The sequence below is a fragment of the Aptenodytes forsteri genome, unplaced genomic scaffold, assembly GCF_000699145.1.
Source record: "Aptenodytes forsteri isolate BGI_AS27 unplaced genomic scaffold, ASM69914v1 Scaffold207, whole genome shotgun sequence".
Classification (NCBI taxonomy): Eukaryota; Metazoa; Chordata; class Aves; order Sphenisciformes; family Spheniscidae; genus Aptenodytes; species Aptenodytes forsteri.
Window position 1 is genome coordinate 6,783,919 of NW_008794836.1, and position 25,291 is coordinate 6,809,209.

A 25,291-nucleotide genomic window follows, 5' to 3' on the forward strand; every position below is an offset into this window, starting at 1 on the left:
GTTAAAAAAAAAAAAAAGGGAGGAGAAATACAAAAAAACCCACCCCTCCATACACATGCGTATAAGCAGACAAAAATGTCTTTCCCTGTGTATCTCCTAATGACTCCCTCAGAGGAAAGGAACAAAGAGGTATACAATAAAATGATACAGCTGAGAAAGACACCACCTGAGAAAACCTATGGTAACGTAATTACCATTTCCATAGAATAAATATTTTTTTTAAACAGCCAGTCCATAAGCAAGTCTGTCCACAGTTCTGTATTTTTTTGGCGTGTCTAGACAAGTAAAAGCATGTGCAATGGCTGGTTCAGAGCTTTGCACATACTGACCAGCATGCTGGAGCTGCCTCTTGCAACGAAAAGGACAAAGTTATAACTTGCTTTCCCTTCCTTAGGACACTACCTTCCATCTTCCTTCTAAGCCAGCTGTTGACTTTCAATAAAACTTACAGTTCATAGATTTTGGCCATCCTACTCTGACACTCAGGTGAAATTGGTCAATAGGTTCAACCAAGTATTGCTGTCAAGAGCAGGGACAGCGAGGGCATTGGAAAGGAAGGAAAAGGATAACGTGCATAGGACTCATTTACACGAGGAACCAGGGTTAAATACATAAAACAACCTTAAAGAAGAAAAATATACATATCTGTTCTTCAATCAGTACCATCGGGAAAGGCAATCTGGCATCGGAAAACCTTTTTCTGAACTGGAGGAGGAAATCTTTATGTAGGGCTTATTCCTGCTCACATTCCAATAGGTGAAAAGCTGTCATCAATCTCAACCTGAGCAGCAGCTCTAATTCCAAGAGGCCCAAACAGAAACAGAATGAAAATGCATTTATTTCATCTTTAAGTGACACTCTTCAGAATAGACTTTAGAATTGCTTCATATCTGAAACATCGCTGCCCTGTCCAAAGGTTTAATAGAAAAAAATCTGAATGGTTGCAGTAATATTCATCTATGATGAGCATAAAGATAATTTATTTAAATAGCAGATTTACATATGTGCCCACAAATCTTATTGTTCCAGTTCTGAGACTGAGATATAATGAGAAAATGTGAATTCATTTATCCAATGAACATAGCACAGCAAAACTGCTGTGTATTAGATCTGTAGATCACATGTACAGTATATTAAATTCACTTAGTAGACAGATAATTACGTTTCCATGTAAAAGCCATTATCAATAATAAATAATTAAATATATGTATGACTTGACAAATAGTGTGCCAGGATTATGCAGATAATCATATTTAATTCAGTAGTTGCTTCACTGCTAACAAATAATAACGAATACACCATTGCATGTTCTCCACCATGATACATTTACTTTATTCAAATTTCCCAAATGCATAGATATCTGAACTTTTCAATTAATTTCACCCTAAGGCTCTCAAAGCAAGTAATGCATATTACCAGGTAGACTCCTGAAAATAAATCTAGCTTATCTCATTTCCTTTCTCATTGCAGTCTTTATCCTGAGGAAGAATCAAAATGCCATTGCTGTAAGAGAAATTAAGTTAGTAGAAGCTCTCTCTTCATGTACCCCTCGCTGGGCAAGGGATAGGTTTGAAGGTCAGTTCCGTGTTCTCCATCAGTACAAAATCATATCTGCACAGCTGCAGCCTACAAAAGTAGAAAAAGAAAAAAAATGTGCACAACAGAAAAAGTTAACATCAATAGAAAAGTATTTCAGTATTTTAATTATTAAACCTCCAGTATTTAACTACCTCTCAGAGACCGTACTCAGGACAAGAAGAAATGTCTTCTTGTCCAAGTTTACACCCTATTTTACGCATCACTGGAGTAGTTTCGCTAGACTGTGAACAACAACCAGGACATCAGCTGGATGGTGCAAAGTGGCATGAGTAGGAAGTGTATCACATTAGTCTGAAATATGAAGATGCAATACTTCATCCATTAAAGCTATTAATCTGCATTCAAATTAATTCTTTAGAGCAATGGTCCAAGAACAGCCCGATTCCTGTTAACACTGGGCCTGAATAATTTATTTTGAGTTCCCTAGGTATGAAAGCTTCTCTGCTTTCATTCCACAGAGGAAAGTAGAAAACCACATCATAGCATCTTCTAACTCTTTCAGTTGCAATGACAGCATGCGTAAGAAAGCTTCATGCAAGAGAGTAATTTGTCATCTCAACACCTAGAAAACTCAGAACTGCATAATACTACAGGAACACATACAGAGGTCACAAAGGGAGTCACACACACACACTGAATCTTACTTTTTGAGGTCAACATAGATGCTCTGCCTTTTAGGGCAGAGGCAGGTCATAGCTCTGCCCTTCATGCGCTACTACAGATAGATGGTGAGAGCTGGTTTGAACAGGCAAATGACTAGCATACCCTCTGATGGCACCTCTAAGGGCATACAAGCTATGATACTTATTTTTATTTAAAATTTTCTTCCATATTGCTCTGAACTCACAGATGTCGCTATACAACACAATCGACCTCGGGCTGGGATGTAGCGTACAGTGAACGTAGCGTAAAGGACAAAGCCTGAGAAAGAACATCCCGCCAGGCACTTCTGTTGTTGCCCATTAGCGTGAGATTTCCAACCAGTCAAGGCTCCACCTGTCTGTATGTGAAAGGACTGTCAGATTTCTATGTGAGAATTTGAGGCCCTTTAAGGACCCCACAAAGCTAAGATAGTAGATTTTATGACTAAGAAGATCAAGACAAATTCTGGTATTCCGTATAACGCAAAGCATAGAATTTCATCCAGTCTCCATCCACAATTTGTTTTGATTTGAATTTAATGGTTTACTATTATATTGTTTTTGTAGAGGGAGAAAAGAAGACATAAAAGCACAGAAATTGCCAGCATTTTAAAAGTCCGCATAAAAGCCTGTGAAAGAATTCACAGGACAAATTTCCAACCAGAACAATGAAGGATTATTATATGCATCCGTTTCCTGAGTTGACTTTCGATATCTCACGTAACAATACAATGCTGTATTTTAGCACATTTGCAACAGTATTTGCAACACAGCGGCACAATGTGTTAGCACAGCCAGTTCTCCAACAGCAGTCATCACGTGGGAAGGCCTCTATCTAACCACAGGGGACACAATACTTAGACAAACCATAATGATGAATGCTAGAAATAAAAACATATGGTTTCCAACATATGGTATCTCATTTGAAGTGCAATCCATCTAAGCTTGTGATTACTGAGTACCAGGAACGCCTTACAGGAGAGTAGCCCCAAGTGAGGAGCAGGTTCTCCAGTTCACTGACAAGGAGCAAAACACAAACAATTTTTTATTAGGTGAGGCTTTCATAATCCCTCACCCTGTGTGGCTTCTCCGCTGTCTACTAAAAAGCAAGGGCATGCCACACTCTCTTGTTCAGTAGAGGTATTAATAAGGTCTTCTTTATTATTCCTGTTCTCGTTTTGGTTAAAAAAAACAAAGGTGGCTGGGCTAAGTATCTTTGAAACATTCACCTTCCCCATGAATTGAGTTTGAATTGACTGACAGGTTCAAAAGCTTTTTGGGAGAATTGACACCTGGACACACACAAGTCAGGAAAGCTGTCTGTTTTTATGGGTGAGCAGGAATTATTCATCTCAGAGACCAGAAGAAGAGTCTGAAAATTATATGTACCTTTTAGCACTCCCACATTCACACACCACCTGTGTGAATAATGGAGCAGCCCAGCAGGCAACTGTTAGTGATATTCCCCAAACTCCCACTGTCTGCTGTTAACCCCGATCTGGGGAAACTGAGACTCCTATTGTCTTTTATCCCTGCACCTGTCCCCTGGTTTTTACCTACTACTTTGTTATACAAATAATTTAAATATTTGTAATGTAGTTTCTAGTTGATTATCCTGTATTCAAGGAATTGTTGTAATTACAGGTAACTGAATAAAGTAAATATAAGTAGTTATAATTACAATGAGCGATTATGTAATTATACCAAGAAATAGTGTTGTAACATCTGCATTTAAATTACCTTTACATGCTGATTTAACACACCATTTTCCATTGCTATCTAAAAGTATCTAATGTGCCTATATGACTGCCATCTGATGAGGCTCCGTGTGAAGGACTTTAGTGGATCCTATATTAAAGCAAATCAAGTGCATCTTACTTCAAAACTAACAAGAGTCAGAGTAACAGGAGTGAAAACTCAAAACCAGTAAGGGATGTTCACTGAAAGTCTTCCTTATTTACTAGATCATTATCTGAAGAAGTTCTGAATGCTGATAGGCTTGCATGAAATGCATCTTCTGATTTATCACCGTTGGGTCGAGAAAAAAAAAATTGCAATATGATTTAGAGCTTTGACTATCTCTCATCACCAAATGCTTTTAAATAAAATCATGCCAGTTCACCTGAGAGCTTGAGACTTACAGCCTTCAACAAAAGTCTAACGTATAGACATTTTGGGGTAATATTTTGATTACTGTTCTGTTTCTTTCTAAGTCTCTCCCACCCTTTTCCTCCTTTTCAGAAAATACAAAATAGCAGATTGATTTAACAAGGTTTCATAATTTTTACAAAGTATCATACCCAATTGCTACTAGACTATTATCATACACCAAATCAGAAAGCCTTAAATGTTATTTCTCAAATTAACAAAATATATTCACTTACAACTTACTCATATTGTAATATTATTCCCACTCATTACTTATTTGATAACCGTTATTAGATTTTATTTTAGATTCTGACTTTGTTGAATCTGCCATTCATATGAAGCAAATTAACATAATAACTCTAAAATAAATTACTCTTGCTACTCCTGGATATTTCTTACCTATTCCATGTAATATGTTATTTTCACAAGATGCAAATGTAAAATTTAATTACTAATGCTATTGTACAAGTAAGTCTGGAGATCTAAAAAATTAACATATGGCAATACTGCTCAAGTATTTAAAACCAGAAATAATTAATAAAAGCTTAGTAACAACACTTAAATATCAAAATATGCAGATGATTTCAGGTTAAGTGTAGGCAAGCATAGACTGTGTTTTGGTCTTGGAAGGTCTTTACCATCAGCAAGAAGACCAAAACCCATTCCAGTCACACAAGTAGCTGAAGTGCTCCGTTTCACATCTGAGTGTGAAAAGCTGTGTACAGACACATGATTAAAATCAGAGAAGTGCTTAATAAAATTTGTCTTCTGGAAGAGAACTTAACCATGCAGGTCTAAGTCAGGCTAGTCTACATAAGTGGTTCTTGAAAACCCGTTGTGACCAGACAGCAGCAGCAGCCTGCTGTAACAAGCAGCATGCTTGTTGACGTCTACATGGACGAGAGATGGAAAGTGAGGGTGCTGTGCACTAAATGTTAATGTACAGAGCAGCTCTTCCACATGATAAATTTGATCCTAGGTAGGATGAGAAGGATATTCATGCATTTAGAAATACGCGATTAAAAAATCAATAGAGGGAAATACAAACCCTGAGAAGTTTAGTTGATACACAACTTTGACACATGACAAACACTTACCTTTCTGGATTATTAAGAGATTTCAGCCGCATCTGGAGGATCCTAAGCTTGTGTTTTGGGCCTATTAAAGTCTTCGTAGAAAAGGTCAAGGAAATTTTCGATATTTTGTCAAGGTCTCGGTAAAATCCAGTTACTATTTTGACTCTTTTATATTGCTGAAATGTTGAAGCTTCACTAAAGAAAAATATTATTTCGAGTCAGGGTTTTGTTAGCTGAGTAATATTCAGTATTACTAAGCATTATTATTAAGGTCAGAAATCTTGTAAGATGTACTGACTTTGAGCGTTCAGAACAAGGACACCTAGAACTGGATTCAAACCAGTACCATGCAAGGACCTGGGCTAGTTCATAAATGGAGAGAGGATCATTTCAGTGTGGGAAGCATTGCCTCTGACACTGAGCCATATTCAGGAAAAGGAGCCATGGCCAAGTCTTAACAACCTCATGATACTTTTTTGACTTACAAGTTAGCAAGTTAAAAGGTTTAGGAAACTCAGAAAATTAGCCATATAAAGTGATTAAAAAGATTTAGAGACAAAGCACAACATACCTATTCATCTCTGACTCTACTGTGTTTCCAGCATAATCTGTTATTTTAACTTTAATGAAACCTCTCCTAATGCTTTTATTCCATGTAGTAATATCCAGTAAGTAGTTATACACTGCAAAAAGAAATAGGAAATAATAAGATTCAAAGAATGACCTCAACAGGATACAGTTGTTATTATCATTCTGTTAAAAGTATTCACTGGTAGATGATAGGAATAGTGACTCTTTACTTCTAGGTTACCAACTCAAAGCAGAATAAGAAGGCTATTGACAAAAATTAGCTTCTACCAAGTGGCTACTTGGAGTTCTGTGCAATTAGTGTATCATTTCCTCTAGTTCTCACATGGAAACGATTTGTATCAGAAAGCTACCAACAGAATTAGCATGAAGAGTTTGACCTGCCTAAGGAAAAAATGCAAAATCAAGCCCTAATGAGCACCTTCAGGTTTTGGCAAGCTCTGCAAACAGGGGATATTTGAGCTATCAGCATAGCAACACTCTCACGTTACCCACAAAAGTGACATGTCCAGAAAACAGCTGAGGTACATTGGCAGGGGGAGGGGAGGAACAGCATTGGCACAAGCTTTACCTACAGGCAAAGTGGGCAGTTAGCTAGGTGAGCAGATTAATCAGGTGGTAAAAGCTGAAGAGATACATTATTCCTATGCTTTGCTTGCCCAGCCTGAGCAGGTGCAGCAGTACAGATCCTCCAAGCACCCTGCCCTCAGAGAAGTCAACCTGCCAAAACCTCTCTGTGGATACTAGAAAAACCGCATGGGGAAGACTGAGGAAGAGGAGGGATCCAATTGCTTTCCCATGCTCCAGCCCCTTCTCCCCCTCCCCTGGAGGGCCCACGGCCTCAGGAAAACAGGCTGGGTACCCAGGGCTGGCACCCTCCGTGCACTGGCACGGAGCTGACCTGCTCTGCTGTGCCCTCGGAAACCCTGACCTGGCCTTCTACCGCACTTCTGTAACCATCACTGGTATTGTAACCGTGCTATGGCTATCCAGGGGAAACACAACTTTACTACTCCCAAAGCAAGGAAGCCAATTCAAACTCTTTTTTTTTTTTGCTTGATGCTTTTTAACATTCTCTCCTAAAAGGCCAAGCCTCACCTCGTATGAAAAATTTGTCCTGCTCAGGTTTACAGTTTCACTTAGTTCTAAGGCCTCGTTTACTTCTTTTTCCTCATGTTTTCAAATATCTAATAACTAAAATAAGGTTTTAGTTAATAAAAACCCTCTTTTTCAGACTGGTTTAGTAGACTCGTTTTTCTTCTTGACTTTGCATATTTTCCCTTAAATTTATGCTGTCATTACAATATTTTTTATCCCTCTCCATTTGCCTCCTCCTATGTTTGGTAATATTTATCCCCCTCTTTTCTCTCTTCTACCACCCTTGTCCCAGAATACTAAATATAATCTTTTCCTTCTGCAAGATACTCTTTCCATCATCAGGATTCTGCTTGGTTGGATTTTTGATAAATGCCCAGATTTTAGTAGTGTGAGAGCAAAAGCAAAGCTGTAATTCTCTGTGGGAAGAATGAATGAGGAGACAGACCTAGCAGCCCGTGCAGCCTTGACAGCATGGAAGAGCAAAGCCCAAGCAGACAGGAACAGGGGATAACAGTGGTAGCAGGCTTGGGTTGAGCTGAAAGACCACTGGGAATAGGAGTTATTTTATGTAACATCCATCAGACCTTCGTTAACCTCTCCTTGGCCCTTTGGAAGAAACAGTATGTAGGTAAGCATGATTACCACTATAACAAGAGTCATTCAGTCCCTAGTCACAAAAATTGCCGATGTGATAGCAAAAGCTAGTGGGAAAACCTGATTTCACTTGGAATTTCCTGTAAGCCTATACCCATACTCCAAATCAAAGAACCCGAAAGATAAGCGATTAGAAGAGTGTGCTAACATTTGCTTATGGTGGTAAAGTCTGTTAATAAAAACAGAAATTGGATGAGAATCTAAACTGGAACTCTACATGGATAGGTAGATATCCAAACTGTTGCAGCTAAAGCCCACACCATGAGAGTTCATTCCCATATAGGATAAACCTGAAACAGTCAGCTAAGTTTTCCCTCCACTGTTTTACTCCTAGGGAGACATGGACTTTTAAAACCTGGAGTAGCTTTAGTTGACTGTGGGGTGCTCCCCTCCTGGGGTGGAACATAGAGGTGTCTCTTTTCCATCTCCCAGCCAGGGCAGTCTTGCTTCCCATTTTTGCTCTCTGAAAATGGCAGCAATGATCCGATCTAAGCAGGTTCTCTCAGTACAGCTTTTTCCGTCACTTGATTCTCATTTTCTGGCTTACTTCTTCCTCTTGGCCGTCCACCTCATTACTTTTAAAGACACATTTCTTTCTCAGTTCACGTATTGCTTACTCTTCTGCCAGTCATTCTTCTTCTTCCTCCAGTCTGCGAACTGACACTTAGCTCATTGTTTATTACACCATTTTACACAGCAGCTAATAATAACTTTCTACTTTTAACATGTTTTCACTCCAGATCAGCTAACACCCCCCAGCCATAACATTTGATAAAGAGTTTGTTATATATGTATTCATCCACTCACTGCAGAATGGGTCGTGGTCCGAGGTATCAAAATAAGCTTTCGTCGGTGAACTCTTTGGGATTAACAGTTTTTTCCATCTATCAGCATAATAACCTGAAATCCAAAGTTTAAATATTTAATTTCAGACATTTAGCAAAATCGTGATACACATATAATTACATGAAAGAAACTCAACCAAAGTGACAGATTTGGCTTTAATTTTCTTACACTTTCTCTGAGAAAGTAAATTGACTTGGAAAATACAAGAATCCCCCGAGTATAATAGAATGTCGTATGCAAATATTTAAATATATTAGTATCACTAAAATTGTCATAATGTTGGAATCTATTTAGTCTAGAGTACTAACTCCAAAACATACTGCTTATAAATTCCTGCAGAGGTAATAAAAACAACCCCAAAAAAGTAGCCCACATATTTGCAGAGAACAGTTAGAGAACAGCTTCACATTAGGTAATTTTTTTTCCTTTCTTTTTTGAATCATCAAAGTAAATATTTTTAAACCCTCTAGTCTATAATTGTGGATATTATTTTTTAAAATGTTAGATACTCTTTAAACCTCCTAAGCTCTTGGATGTAATGTAGAAAGCATTTTTGTTGTATGCAATTCTATGCTCATTGTCTCTGGGGCTCGATAACAGTCCTTGTTTCTAAAGTGGATCTAAAAGGATCCTATTCCCTCCCTCTTGATTTCTTTACCTAGACTGGATGACGAGGGCTGGTTCCGGGCTGCAGAGCTGCCACTGCAAGGCAGCAAACAGGAAAGCTTGCAATAGAAGGATGCTGTTTCTCCTCCCAGTTACCAGATTCAGCTGCCTGTCACTTCCTCATAGGTTGTACGGTTATTAAAAAAAAAAAGGTGGCAGCTGACTGGTCAAACATTTCTCCACCTCTAGCTCGGGAATTCTGTGTAAGTGCATCAGGCATGGCTAATAACCATGCTGGGGAAGTCCTGGAGTCTTTCTGCCCTACTATAAGGTCCCGTTATTGTTGGGTTTTATTATAAAATAGTATACAGATCTGTCTGTGCTTTGTCTTCAAACCTGACCTAACTAATATATGTAGGGTGTACATCCTAATAGAAGGATGTGAAGAAGACAAGGTACGTTAATTTCTATTTAAATATTTTTAAAATTTCATTCTTAAGAAAACCCTGCCAACTAGGAAATGCTCACACTACTGTAGCTGTTTTCAAGCTGTCCCCAGATCCTCTCTAAAAGCAATAAAACCTCAAACAACTGAAAAACCCTCCAAATAAAAGCTTGATTCCAAAAGAAAAGCCAGAGAAACCATGAAGTTGCTAGAAACATTACTACTTTTAAATAAAAACCACAGGTACTCTAAGGATGATAACACACTATGTGAGCCTAAAGTGATCGACTAAGTAGAAGCAGTTTCTCTGTAGAAAGGAAATACACTGTGAATCCATTTTAGACGGGAAAGCACAATAATCAAAGATTAGGAACATTCAGCACCTGTGTCTAACAGAGATTACAATAAAGCAGACAAAGCCATAAACTTTAAGCTACTTCAAACAGTATGCAGCTCTGCACACGATCAATCTCTACAAATCCCTTTAACACAATACTACAGATCTCTGGAGTAGCCCCAGAAAGAGCTAGTCTGGATTTCCCGGAAAATCTCACTCAGCCCAGAGCAGATATCGTAACTCTTACCCAGTACTGGACAGGACATTGGCCGGAAAGCTTCACAATCAACACATTTTCCTCTCTTGTAATCCAAGTAAGAGTCACAAGGATATGTTATTATGTTGCACCTTCTTTTCAAAGACGATAAGAAGAGGAAGACAGATCTTTGATGGTCACACTTAAAATACTGAAGTCCTTCAGGAAAGAATGAACGAAATATACTAAGAACACGTAATCATTTTTCTTTGTGAAAGAAAAGGTGTTATCAAAGTAATCCCATTTACCTGAGTCATTCTTAGTTAGCCATGTTTTTATTCTCTGGTTAGTTGACCACCAAGTGTAAAAAATGGATGCACACACACAAGAAGAAGAAATTGCAGACTGTTTTGAATATTACAGGTACAGAGAAAAGTCTACAGGGTTTTATATGCAAGAAATAGTCTACTAAGTCCTATCAAATTTACAGAATTATTGTTACACAGCATGAGTCTGAGTTAAAATTTGCCTTGTTGCATCCCGTGCAGAACATTTTGGCAGAAAAACTACCGCGAGGAATACTTCAGAGATTCTTCTCTCTAGTTTTTTTGGGTAATAAATTCCTTCCTCTCCTAGAAAAACACACTATGAGAATTGTACAGATGAAGATTGATCCTGAGTCTTAAGGGATTCTCCCATACTCACAGACACACAAGTGGAAGCCCTATGCTTTTGCAGCAGCTCTAACTTGTAGCAGCACTGTGCAGATTAGTAATAGAAAGGTAGGCAGTCATAAACATACCCAAAAAGAGTAAATAAAAACAATGGGCAGCAACCTTGCCTTAGATTTATGGAGGCTGAAATAAGCAAAATTCTGCAGCAAAAGATCACGTAACTAAACTGTTTTCATCTTAGAGCCTAAAAGACCTGTCCAAAACCTAGTACCTCATTGCCAACCAGGAGGAACCTAAGACACAGTGAAGACTTGAAAGCCTTGCCTTCCGTGTCATATGCAAGTGATCCTGTCCAAACCACTTGGACACAAACATCTTCCCCCGTGCCTAGCCATATATAAACACAGAAAAATGATGATTACTATATACAGATTATATATAGAATATAATAATATAATTCCATCATACCAATAATAATGGTATGATGGAATATGTATGCTTACAGGAAGATCTTTATTAAAAAAAAAGATGTCAAATGCCTTTGTTATTTCTCATTTGCTGAGTGGGGATGGAAAAGAAAGAATACAACGCCCTCAGCCCCCATACTACCGAATATGTGCAGCGTCCACCGAATTCAGTTTAACCTCTTTTTGATTTGATTTCAAACTCTTTTTTCACTAACTGAACACATTTTTATTTACCGCTGAATACTGTTTGTGGACAACCAGGCTGATCCATTCCTCCATTTGGATAGAAATCAATGGTTCCTAAAGGTTTCTTGAAACCTAGTGCTAAAGTAAAAACATCATGAATCAAAAAACCATGAACAGAATTATGCAGTGAATTATTTATCATTACATTGCATTACAAAATAACATGAAGGTCACAAAGGAATTATTTTTGCAAATTTACTGTTCTTTTGTTCTGTAAATGGAACTCATGAGTTAAAACCCATGTTTTTTTTCTTTTTAAGAAAGTTATACACGTGTAAAATGCTGTACACAAATGTATACAAATTTGTGTAAGATTCCTACTACCACGAAAGAAAATGGGTAGAACAAAAGCAACTATTTAGTGCTGTAGCTGAGACATTATTTGCACAAAGAAATTTATGAAATTCATGTTCTCTCCAGCAACCAAAATTCTTTCCCAATGTAATTTTCATGAGAGTAAGATTTTCCATTTTTTGCACATGACATTGGATTCTGAGCTACACTAATATAAGCAGTATATTAAAGTAGGAAAATCTGTATCTATCCCATAAAAGACCATCAGTAACATTTAGCTCAATCTGATCTACCTTCCTTTTTACCACACATTATCTTTATTCACATAATTAGAGCATTACAGAAGTTGGATTTTATAGCTTCACATGTCAGATTGTACAGTAAAATGCTTAATTTTTAATATTATTAAAGAAACTGATGAGAAACTACATAAATAATGGGACAAGTGTGGTAGGTTTGAAAGGTTTACTTATGGTTTTGAAAAAAAAAAACAAACCAGATTATAGCGTGGATGAAGCAGACTTTACAATGTTCTTCATTTTAACCTTACAGTAACGCGATTTAGAATTTTAAGCAGTGGATCTGTATAGTGTACTAATATGATACAGCTGAGACTGGCTCTCTCAGAAGGGACTTTAATTCAGTGATAATCATAAGCTTACAACCTCTATGTTCATACACACTAGCACAGCAAAAGGATGTTTATGCTAAACTATTTTGCAAATAGCAGTATCATAAATTAATGCAATAGGCACGCTTTATTCCATGTGCAGACTTCTTTTTTACGTATTCAGAAGGAATATACTATAACAAACAAGACATAAATGACAGTGGTGTAATCTCTACTTTTGCATTACATTAAATATACTCATGACTATATGGTTATCTACATATGCCTTCAGTTAGCTGTTGGACATAAAAATTAATTCAATATTTTCAGGTTCAGTCATGAAACTTCACTCACTCAGTAACATGGCTACTCATGTCAGAACTGAACAAAACAGTCCATCATTGCTTAAGTCATTAGCAAAGTTGAGTTTCAATTTTGTGATGAATAGGCGTCATAATATCCAATATGATTTCAAAAGTCTAGATATTGTTAGAAAGCAACAGCACAGAAATCCACCTGATTGATAACACAAAATATACTTCTGCAACACTATTTGGGTGTAACTGAAATAGCTTATCCCTTCTCTTTTGCTTTCCTGCCTTTCCTCAAGTTGAAATAGGAAAGTTAAGGCTATGTCATTACCATCAGTATCTGAATGGATTACGTCAACAAATTGCGCATCAGTACGATCCAGTCTCCTCTCTGGTGGTTCTCGGGTGAACGAAGGGCCTGCTGGATCAAGACCTAAATGAAAATAACACTAGCATTACAAATCCTGGGGTCTGTTTCTACAGATACATACAAGAGCAACATTTGAGCATTATTCATCAATGAGACTTCATTTTCCTGGGATAATAATAAAAATAACCAGCACAATTCTTCTCAAGCAAAGCAAGGGTTCCTACCACAAGACTGATCAACCCGTATCTTTGAATTTCTCTTTCTCCTTAGTAAGTCGTGCTCACCTCCCAGTGAATCATAAGCCAACAGCATTAGAGATCAAATCAGGAGAATTAATTTTGTCCTTTTCCCCCCAAAATACTATGCCTATTAAGTACTTCATAAAAACAAAATGCACAATGTAACTACTCTCATTACCAGAACACAAGATGGGGACATCCTGGATGGAGACAATTTCAAACGTGCCTCAATCATTTTGTCAGTTGGTGTTGAAATTACTTATAGAAAAACAATTGTTATATGCAACTAAGTGAAATACCAGTTTTCGACCACATTTTCACCTGAAGGAGGTTTGGAAATCTTAAATCAAAACTCAACTATGACAAAAGAGATTCCAACTGACATCCACAAAAAGCACGTTTTATCAAGGAGGAGGAGATTTGAGTGGCAAAGTATTTGAAGCATAAACACTGTGTATTCTCATTCATTTTAGGGATAGGGAATTATTGTTATGCAGCCCTGAAGCCTGATCATTTTCAAGATGGTAATTTCTGTCCTTCACAGGAAAGTGAGATTGTTAGCTGAGGTTTGCTCTGCTCCTATCTTCTTGACAGCAAAAGCATAAACAAAGAGGGGAAAAGAAAAAGCAGCAAAGATGGAAAATACAACTGTCAAGGCAAAACATATTCCTTCCCTTACCCGACTCCTAATTGCATTTTCACTGATTGAGAGACAAGGCCAGTGTATGACCTTAGCTTATCCAAATTTGTATTATGATTTAACTGGGTTGACGGTTGGACTCGATGATCTTAGAGGTCTTTTCCAACCTTAATGATTCTATGATTCTAACTGGCAGATGTGCTTTAAGAACTAGTCTAGGAAGGTTCTCTCTCAAGATCAAGATAACCAAGACCCAAAGTACCACAGAGGATTGTGGAATGCCAGGAGTAAACATTCATAGTACCCCAGGTGACAAAGGTCATTGTTTTAGTCCACTAATTAGTTCTATATTTCAGAAACCTCCAAACAGTGAAGAAGAAAATATCTTTTTCTTTTTTTCTTTTAAATCTCATTTTTCCAACATCACTTTGCACCACTGGCTCAACTTGTTTGAAAGAAAGAGTATCAAAACAGTCACTTAAGAGGTTATGAGCCTTGTGTGTTTGGACTACTCAGTCTTTGCCTTTATTCATCCATATCTGTAATTATAAGAAGGTGATTGAAACATCTCATATAATTCCATTTACACGTGAGCAACTGAGTTTAGAAATTACATGGATCTACTAGTTCCCAACTATTGTACAGAGAGGACACAGACCTGCTAACCTCGCATTGCAATCAAGACTGTCCCCAAACAGTGATGCCAACAAACTCTAGGGAATTGTGTAAAGTGGAAATGAGTATTCTTAACCAAAGGAATATAGCTGGAGCCTATCACACTCTTAGAAAATGCTCTGTCTTTCATATTACTGTATGAAAAGGGGAGGAGTCTCCAATTCCCTTTCTTAAGGCTAGCTACTGGCTCCTCTTGCATTTTGGGAAAAATATTACTTAACTACTCTGAAGAGAGGGTTTGGAGCTATGAATCTCAAAGAGAGGTAACTGCCTCCTTTCAGCCTGAAAACAGCCACTCTCTTAAATCCTAAACACTATCAGGATCCAACAGTCCCATCTCCCCTTAGCACCTTTTCTGATAGCTAGCTGAGTCAGCTTCCTTCTCAACACACTAGCTGCAGTGTGTTTTGCTCTTTCACCACAAGAAGTATCTGGAGCCTGTGCACCCAAATTAGCACTGTGGATTCTGCCCTGGGAACCAGCATCTAAAAGTTAATCCTGAACTTCATGCAACCTTGGTCCTGAAAGACGTACCCAAATGACGGTACTCCAATTTTCATTGTATGCACCACTTCCTGCAGATGGCAATGCTGACAATGCAACAACTATGAGGTAAAATTTGCAGTATCCATACACAGGTTGCACACCTGATCTAAGCTCCCTGTACGAGATAGCTCAACGTACTAAAGCCTACACCATGTTCGGATACCTCAAACTGAAACTAAATCCTTGTGCCTGATTCCTGTGGTCTGACCAAGAGCTTTTGAACTTCCCTTCAGAGGGACCTGACTTGCTCCATCAACTAGACAGAAACCCAGGTAGCATATCATTTAACTTAAGTGGCATTTGGATGTAGCATTCAATTTTCATTTGAGAGACTAGAGGTAAACAGGTTGGAAAATTTCAGCTGTAATTTACGTCCTGAAGGCAGACTTTCACAATTTTCTGAACTTCTAGCAGGGATACATTTTTCCTCGTGTATGTTACTAGGCAGTTCTCATTTGTCGATATTTCAGTGCTAGCATCTATGTGATTCACAGCTATAACAATACAAGGTATATTAGAATATGTGTATCAGGATTAAAAGCCTTACCTGTAATTCTGCCAAGTTTGCCATTATACTTCTGGCCAACCAAACCAGCTATATGAGCCCCAAGACTAACTCCAATCATATACATAGAGTCAAGAGAAGCTCCGTTCACCTATGAGGGAAAAAAAACCCAAAGCCACAGCCACACACACAGTTAACTGAACAGACATCAGTAGACTGATTTAGTTTTCACTTTTTGTCAGTACTCTAAGTTACAACTCTAACTTCCTAACTTTAAAAACAAATGGAAATGACAAAGTTCTTTTCAGTTTGCCATGCTGTACTAGTTAAAACAGTGTAGTAATTATGAAATTATTTGACTAGAAAAATGTAAAAAGGAAGCTTGAGTCACATTTCTTCCAAAATGTCACACTAGTTAGAAGGGGAGCAGGAGAGGGAAGAGGAAGACATTTACCAGATACAGGAAAGATGAACCAAAACTATGGACTAGGAAAAAAAAAATTCTCCCCCTGCCTTAGCCTTCCAATAAAATAAATTAAAAACATAATACCATTAACAAAGACTTATACTGCAGAACTGCTGAATAATGGTGCCAAATGCACAACTGCAGGAAAGCCTTAAGATGCCCATTCTACAAAGCAGGCAGTATTTAAAAAAAAACACCTGCTGAAGAACTCTGAAAGAGTATCAGCAGACCTGTTGGAATCTCTGCAAAGCGATGGGATGATATGTGGGATCTGACATACAATGCATCTCAAAATGAATTAACAAAGGCTTCACGACAGCTTGCAAGTATGAAACTGATAGCTGTGGGACACAACATACCCCACCACCATCACTTCGACGACTCGCACAACAAGATCGGCCCAAGCATGCCCTGCTGTCATTGCTTTGCCAGGCAGATCTGTAACCAGCAATTAATCAAAAATCTCCATCAAGAAATTCGCAAAATACACCTTTTTAACCCACTCTGGACTGGAGACTGTTCTTGTAGTCCTATTTTATTTTTCTATTCCATAACAATAAATTTACTGTCAAAATTACAAATTGTTATCACTATATCTAGTCCCAGAGGACAGATTCTGATGGGCTTTCTCTTCTTTCACCTCAGCCTTTCTCAAAATGCTGGGTCTTTTACTCAAATTCCACATGAATATTTTCTTACTGCACAGCATTCAAAATTTCTGAGAATGGCTGGGAAAATAAGCGGTGAGAACAGAAGAAAAATCAAGTGCTAAATCTAACAATGGCATAAATGAGATGATAACGTTTTCTTCATTTGATTAAGCAACAAATCTAAAGCCCAGTTAAGACCACTGGCATCAACAATTGTTTCAGCAACTCCCTCTAGAATCAAGAAGTTTATATCATTTTGGAACAAATATTTATTCCTCTGTCAGTGATTTCTTTTTCATTTAAAATCTTTAATTATAGTAGTTTAAGAGTAAAAAGAGTAGAGCAATGCTTTTGTGAAATTTTAATGTTGCATACTATTTGAACATCTCTCACTTCACCTCCCCACTGGTGCATTCACTCTTTCCAGAAGACCTAAAACTTCCGGCTGGCTAAAGAAATCAGATGCACTCCCAGGCACACTTCAGTGAAAGGGAAGCAAGAACTCAGGTGGAGTTGAAGATATGCAGTAATAACTGCATGCAAGGTTAGTAAATACTTTGGTAAAGAAATGTCATTTGATGTTGTTCACTGGGCTTCTCTTTAGACCTATTTTAAATATCCATTCCCACTCAAGCTATGCTATTTAAACTTATTCAGAACAGATGCAACTCTCTGCCTTACCAGCATCTGGTCAACATAGTTCTTCAGTATTTCTGCAACTTTTCTGCAGTTTTCAACAGCAGTTATGTAATTCACAGTTGTAGCACCACGATTCCAATCAACTACAATGAGATTAATATCCTCTGAAGACAGTAAAAGCTCCTTTATGTCACCTAGCCATGCCGGTGGAGATCCTGTTGGTCTGAAGCCGTGAATAACAAAGACAATTTTCCTGGAGGTATTAAAGTACACAGATGCAGTAACATTATGTTCAATGAGTCTCTCAGAACAATTTGGATTTTCCCTTGTGTATAGCAGTAGCTGGACATGCAGTTCTGTCCCAGACAAAGCATTGCCTATATTAAGATCTGTAAATTCAGGACATTCTTCCTCCTCATCTGAAAAAAATGAAAATGTTAGACAGTCATTCGATGAGTTAGACCACCTGCAATACCGCCTCTTCACTTTTCTTTCCACATTTTTCCACTAACAGTGAACAACTTCCTTTTTCTTCACTCCAGACCTTTGCAATAAGGTGCCAGCATGTGCACTGAACAACAAGGACACACAGTTTAACTAATGACTCTGCAGATACCACTATGCTCCTCTGAACCCTTCAAATACAAAATTAACCTTTCCAATTGTTCCCGAACCATATATTTTCTCCATAACAAACAAAAATTAGTAGTCAGTGTTGATAAGAGCCTTTGCTTAACCACCAAATTTAGGTTCTCAGAATTTTTTCACAACTGGTATATAAACAGGAAGACTGCTGTGGTTGTTTCTTCCTCTTTTGGCCAGGGTGTCAAAGTTGCCAATCCTTAGACCTTATTGTTTGATCTAGCAATAAGAAACGGTTGCCTGACAGTACGGGGATGACCCAGAACCCTCCCCTAGTTTTGGATCACTGTAAGGACACCATTACCAAGGAACAAAGAAAGAAGAAACAAAGGATCCTGTTCTGAGTTTGAAAAAATAAGAATCTGTAAGGTCAATGTATGTAATGGCACAAGAAAAAATGTAGTATTTGGCATTTCTGTGCTCAGACAGTTGTAGCATACAAGGTTAAGCTGTAGATCACTCAGGATCGGCAAGAGGATGGAGATTTTCAAAAGAGTCCAAAAAGACTTAATTTTTCCCGTGTGCTTATCAACGTCAAAAGTTAATGCTTTAAAAAGTATCCCTTGGCTACTGAGGTCACATTGTGTGGATAAGCCACTTCAGGATTCTGGGCACAATGCTGACACCTGTCACAGTTCTTCTGTATGGCCTCTTCACCTTCACTATGCTGTTAGCTGGCGTATGGCCAAAGAAATCTGGGCCAACCTCTTGACTTCTAGTGGGCTATGCAACTTTATACAAGGCTTTTGTCTGATATTTGATGGCACCTTTCTCAATTTTCCTGTCATTAACAACTTTGTGAAACAAGACTCAGTCAACTTCAAGAAAGAAAAAGTAGGAAGAGAAATAGTACCTACTCAGTTCCTTAAAAAATAATAAAAAACTAACTTGAATTTCTCAAAATTTTTGAGTTACAGGAGAGGCAGGGCTTTCGCTTCTCCTTTTTCCCACAAGAGGCCAGCAGTTTTTCCCAGCGCGGCTAGCAGGCAGAACTGAATCCACCACATTTGCACATCTGAGACGGACAGTGAGCCCTCACCAATTTATAAAGCTGCGAAGGGCAAGTGCGGGGGGGTTGCAAGGCATCTGAAAAATGTATTTGATACTATAGTGCAGATCTAAACAAAGCTAAACAATATGAATCACTGCACTTAAGATGCAGTAAAGATGTGGTGAAGACAGTAACTCGCTTAGGGAGCTAGACCAATCACCTCTAGGCCAAACCATGTATCTACAATGACTAGACCAGTCACTTCTGGACTGGACATCACAAAAAATAATGGGTATTTGCAAACCGGAACAGGGTTGAAGTTACAGAGTGTTAGAAATGGCCTGAAACTTCCTGTCTCAAATCATCCACACAAAAGTTTCATTCCTATCATCACCTTACGACAATAGCTACAATTATTACGTCTAGGAAAAGTTAGAATTACCTATATTTCAAAATAAATATCGCTGACCTCCTATTTTGACATTGAATAATTTAAGTAACTTTTACTGTGATTACTGGACACATTATTAACTAACTAGTGGTACAAGAAGGCAACTCAGTTTCATTGCTGAGACTTATCCAAGAAAAAGTTCTAAAAATAAGAGCTATTCAGCTGCAGTTGCCTTGAATTTAATGAAAATGGTATTCAGGAACCCAGTAAAATGTCATACATGTGACATGCTACTGAGATGTTAATATAATGTGTCACATTTAATCCCTAGTTTTCATATAATGATATAAGACAATAAAATTAGAATAGAAATTCTGTTATACAAATGTCATATACAAAGCTAAATGAAAAGAAACAGCCACTTCATTAAATTTTTGCTATTCAGATTCAAAGCTACATGAAACTCTTCCATTTTTGCCTAATACTGTTCTTAAATCAAAGTTTAATCACTGATCCTTATAATTCTCTCCTACATATCTAACATATAAAAGATTCATGCTAAGATATTGTTGAAATGTTCCTCCATACCATTTAAATGTTTTGATTTCTTATCATTTGATTGGTAGAAATAAGAATTAATTCTTCTAAAGCCAGTGGAATGACAGTGACATAAAGCAGAGACACAGTCTGGTCCATGGAATTGAGAAATCGATCACAAGGAAATTATTTTAACTGACGAAACCTATTTACTAGCTGGGAAATGTCAAAGGGAAACAACTCATTTACTTATGGCTCTAAAGCGACAGCAGTTATTCTTTGAAAAGTAAATAGAGAAAAAAAGAAAAGATGATGTCTTTACTGTGGAATTAGATAAGTACTATAAATAGATTTATAGATTTAATACTTTGAATTGTTTAGCGAGGAGTCATTGCGGGGAGGTTTTTCAAACTCCTATTTCTGATTGATTACTGGAAGGAATACCCAGCTGCCCTTTGCACACGCTTGTGGGAGTACTCACATACACTTTTCTGCACAGTCAGAACATAAAGATAGGCATTGGGCAGTTACATATGCAGCTTAACTCAGTTAATATGCAATTTTAACTTTCCTATGTACGTTTGTAAGCATTTAAGTACCTTCGGTGGTTGAAAAGGGGAAAATCTTAAGTGCACGCTGACTTTTTTTAACTAAATTTTACTATTTAAAGCGTAACACACAACTTGAAAACCTGTCGACCTATCAAATCAGAAACAAAAAATAAACTTAGGTTAACATGTTAAAACTATTTCACAATTACCTCTTTACTTTGTACAAAGTGCACATACCTCAGTGTGTCTCTGTGCAAAGTACAGCCAGAGATAAAGTATCAGGCTTTGTTCTATTTACTTTAAAATGAAAGCCTACGCCTCAGTTTCAAAGTCATCAAATCCTCTTTACTAATTGTCTGCTCCATTAGGCATAATTCACAAAGTTTAATCTTCTGGCCAATTTAAATGAAGGAATATTCATTTTTTATGCTTCAATAAAGCCAAGAGACTACATCGCAAAGAATAAGCTAGCGGTTCTTACCCGATTTCACCCAGTATACCAAGCAGATGAAGAACCACCATTTCAGCATGTGGAAATGGAGAAAAGCAATACGTAATATCCACGGACAAGTGGCAAATCTAGTGTTTCCTTATAGTATGCTAGATTTCCAACCTAACTGAATGCCACTAATGAAGTAAGTGACACGTAGAGGAGGAAGCAGAAAGCAAAGCTCTATTCAAGCTTCTGCAATTCATGACTCCTCCTATTGAATGACTTCAGTAGGTAGGGTGGTTTCTCGTCTTTAAGGGTGGTGGCTGTTTTTTAATCTATTTCCCTCTCTCTTTGGCTATCAGCAGATTTACATGTAAGCCATCGATGTTATGTATTACTGACAACTCTGTTACACGCGTGGAATTTAGGAAGCAGAGTAACTAGAGGTACATCACATTACAGACCCACCATGTGTCTTTTTAAAAGCGTGTCACTCAACTGCAATTAGAGGCGCTGGGACGGCCAAAAGAAACTTAGAACAAAAAGTCATTTGGTGACAGAAGAATTTTTCTGTAAGAACTTGAAAATAATTCTGAGAACTGTACCTCCATGGATTATTTTTGCACAAAATTATCTTCTGAGCTTTTTCCAAGGAGTCATTCTCTAATCTAAATCCATAGGAGGTCTGTGAAAGCACTTATACGGGAGAGAGATGGAGCTTAGAGCCACACAAATCTCACTCAGACACTGACTTGCTGGGTGTTTTGGGTATGTCACTTAATTTTGTTCCCTCCGTTTCCCAAACTATAAAAAAGATGAAGAAACATTTATTTTTGTGAAGTTCATTTATTTACAAACCAATTCACTGGGTAAATACAAGAGGTCAAACTTCAGTTTCTTAGAGTTCACAGTGAGGCAAAGAGGCAGATAAACTCTGCATTATTCAAGTGAGACGTCTGGACGCTCAGTTTGCCTATATCTGGCCCCCAATTATTTCCCCTGCAGGAGAAAGAAAAACATACCATAACCACTCAAATATGAGGCAGATGCATCCCAGGAATGTTTTTTGCATAGCATATCCTTCACAGTGCTTCTAAACATAAGGTCTCCTTTTCCTTCCACAACAATTAAGGGGGGGGGTGGAGGGTTGTTTCTTTACTTACTTTTAAGTGATCGGTCTCTTCAGCTGGCTTGATGATTCTGAGCAGCTCAGCAAAGCTGTGCTACACAAGTTTCTGCAGCGGATAGTCTTTAGGAGGTCTCTTCAAAGTCCTTTCCCCTTTGAATGCAGCCACAAGGAGAAGAAGATGCAGTATGTCTACTCATATGAAAATCAACTCAGCTTAACCGGTAAGCTTTTATTACTTTTTTGCTTCCATTTCTCAAATTTGTCACCCTGTTCTCAGTAATGTTCACTAAGGCAGCTCTTGTTATGCCTTTGCATTCCCTCTTCATCTCAAATCTTTGACACGTTGCCCAACCATTACTGTAAAAGCACAGCCCTACTGACATTACATATTACTTAGACCAAGTAATGGTATAGTGTCAAGTTGGCTCTTTCCCCTCCCTACTTTTTACCATAGATTACTGTTATAGCAAAAACTTAGTGCACCCAAGCAACCACCAGTTAGGCAGCCTCAGCACGCACTCAGTGTGCAATACGCATTCATATACAAGTTAAAGCATGGAAAGCTCAACACCACTAAAAACAAACCGGCAATGGCCCTAGTAAAACATCTACCGCGCTTATCCAAGAGCCAATCGTCTGATCTTAGAAGAAAACCTTACATATGTACCTTTACGTATACCTAATGCCACTAGTTGTGAATAAATACACTTGTTCTTTTACACATGAACGGGAGAAAAAAAGGAAATTTTAAGTTCCCTCTTGAACCGAAAACCAGTAAGCCCAGCTCACATGTAAGTAAAGTACAGTGCCACCCATGTCAATAGAATGACCCATGAAACAGTTTTAAAGCCCTCTGAAACCAGTGTCAGGAAAGGACTCCCTTACTAAATGGACGCCCAGAAAGTTTTGCGGTATTAATCAGGATGTTGAACTAGTGCCTGTTGGACTCACCTCTCTGTGGTATGACAAGGGGACTTTGTTCACCAACAGTGGCACTCACGCCACTTAGAAATTCATAAACCTTAACTACCATTACTATTTACACTATAGTTTCTGCTGACATCCCACTGACAGGTAAATCCTTCAAGGTGACTCTGAGTTTCAAGTACACTGTCACAGATGCAAGACCCTCAAAGTTCAGGCCCTGCCCATCCCACTTTGCTGCATATTGTTACGTCCACTGCTTTTCTCACAAGGATACACTTCTCGCACTGAAATTCAGAGTTACCTGCTCCAAAAGTGCCTTATGCAAACCAGTGGAGGATGCCGGCACTGCCTCTTCAGGACTTTGACTGTCCCCCACAGCGCTCAGGACCATAGCAGTAGTACCTCCTGAACAAACCCTGACGCTTTTTGGGGAGCCCACAGTCCGCCAGCTATTAAAAAACCCTCAAGACTGGCCAAGTATTCAAGTTGAAAGAAAAATGTAAAAACTTCATTTTATTACAGTACAAGATTACTATGATTTACAGGTAACAGGATGGCACTTTTACAAATCAGTTTACCCCCCAAAGTTTCTGATGAAATAACAGCTAAAAACATTACAGCACGGTTTTCAAGATTAAGATCGAATTCTTACGCAAGACTCAATATCCTGATCTGTGGTCACATGTAAATGTATTTCCCCTTCTAATCTTCTCTCTACCCTCAAGGATTTTGTAATCTTGGGAAATCCCATTCTCATAGCAATTCTTGTAACAATTCTCATTTCTCTTATGAATCAAGCCACTTCTCCAGAAAAATTCCTCTCTAACCGCTGGCTTAACAGCACCGCTCCCTTTCAGGCAAGATGAAATCACACTTGGCTTTTGCAATGCAGTATGTTAAACTATGAAAAAAAGCTGTCTAAAGATTACAAAGGGAAAAACCCTGACCGGCTGGAAGAAATTTAAGACTCATTAGGTATTCTACACTGAGGCTTATAATTCCTGTAAATTGATAATCCCTTTCTAAATAGACTTCACGAGTCAGTAACTAAGCCTCCATTTGAAAATAATGGGCATTGAGGCAAAGCACACCATCTATGCTTGGGGAAGAAAAAAAATTAATATTTTTCACATTGCTGCCATCAGGATGACTCCTGAAAACGTGCTTCTTTGTAAAACACCACCTTAAAAATATATACTGAATGTTAAATGTGCGTACGTGCTTGAAACCTGTTTGTAGCAACCACGCGACAGTGGGTTATAATGCGGGCATAACTTCAGCTTTAAAGACAGCAATCATATTCCAGTTCTTTTTGAATCTTGAAAGACGTACAACATCCGACACTTTACCTGTGTATTCTATTAGTAACTATCACAACGCTTTATCATACTGACGACTAGAACACTTGAGGGCTTTAAAGGCTTTTGAAGTCTTTGTCACTCGGCCCTACTCCAGCAGCTGCAGCATCCACCTGCTCCACAGGCTGGCAAGGGGAGAACAAGGCGAGAACAGGTCTGTTCTCGTGTGGTTATGCCCTTTTCTCCCAGCTCTTCCCTTCGCTTGCAGTTTCACGCAGACGAGAAGGAAACACTCCAGGGGCACACACACGCTTCTTCCCGAGGCCACCTTTCTGTACAATACACGCTTCCACTCGCAGGTCTGACAATAATGATCTCTTCCTCCGGTCAGCAGGGGAAACGCAGAAAAGAAAAAAACAAGACGCCTCTTAACGCGTTGAAGCTCCCCACAGAATAACGGCACTAGCGAGCGCCTGCCCCGCCTGGCACCAACTCGCCGCACGCTCAGCGTCTCTCAAAAACGCTATTAAATAAAACGTAGGCCTTGCCGCAGCTACGATAACGCCTCCAGCGAGACCTACGCCCACCGCGTTGCGTTGCGTTGCGTTGCGTTGCGTTGCGTTGCCTCCCCTGTCCCCTCACAGCTCGCCCGCACGGCGCCCCCGCCTCTGCGCGACGCTCCTCCCCTCACACGAAGCCCTCCGGCAGCCCGCCCGCCCGCGTTGCTAGGACACCGAGCCCGCTCCCTAGCAACGCGCCCCGCCGCGCAACGCTTTACGGCAGCGGCGGCGCTTGCCCCATCTCCTCCCTCGGTGGTACGCGGCGG

General features: G+C 38.7%; 1 protein-coding gene across 1 annotated transcript; it reads right to left on the reverse strand.

Moving 5' to 3' along the window:
* Positions 1-1,538: 1,538 nt before the first annotated feature.
* On the reverse strand, positions 1,539-21,208 carry LIPI (lipase I). Its single transcript, XM_009274495.1, has 10 exons — positions 21,160-21,208; positions 17,609-17,985; positions 15,854-15,962; positions 13,168-13,269; positions 11,610-11,699; positions 10,286-10,453; positions 8,612-8,704; positions 6,036-6,147; positions 5,486-5,659; positions 1,539-1,626 (listed from the first exon to the last, which is right to left on the reverse strand). Exons 1-10 carry the CDS (start codon positions 21,206-21,208, stop codon positions 1,539-1,541), a joined length of 1,362 nt encoding a protein of 453 aa, XP_009272770.1.
* Between the last annotated feature and the right edge of the window lie 4,083 nt (positions 21,209-25,291).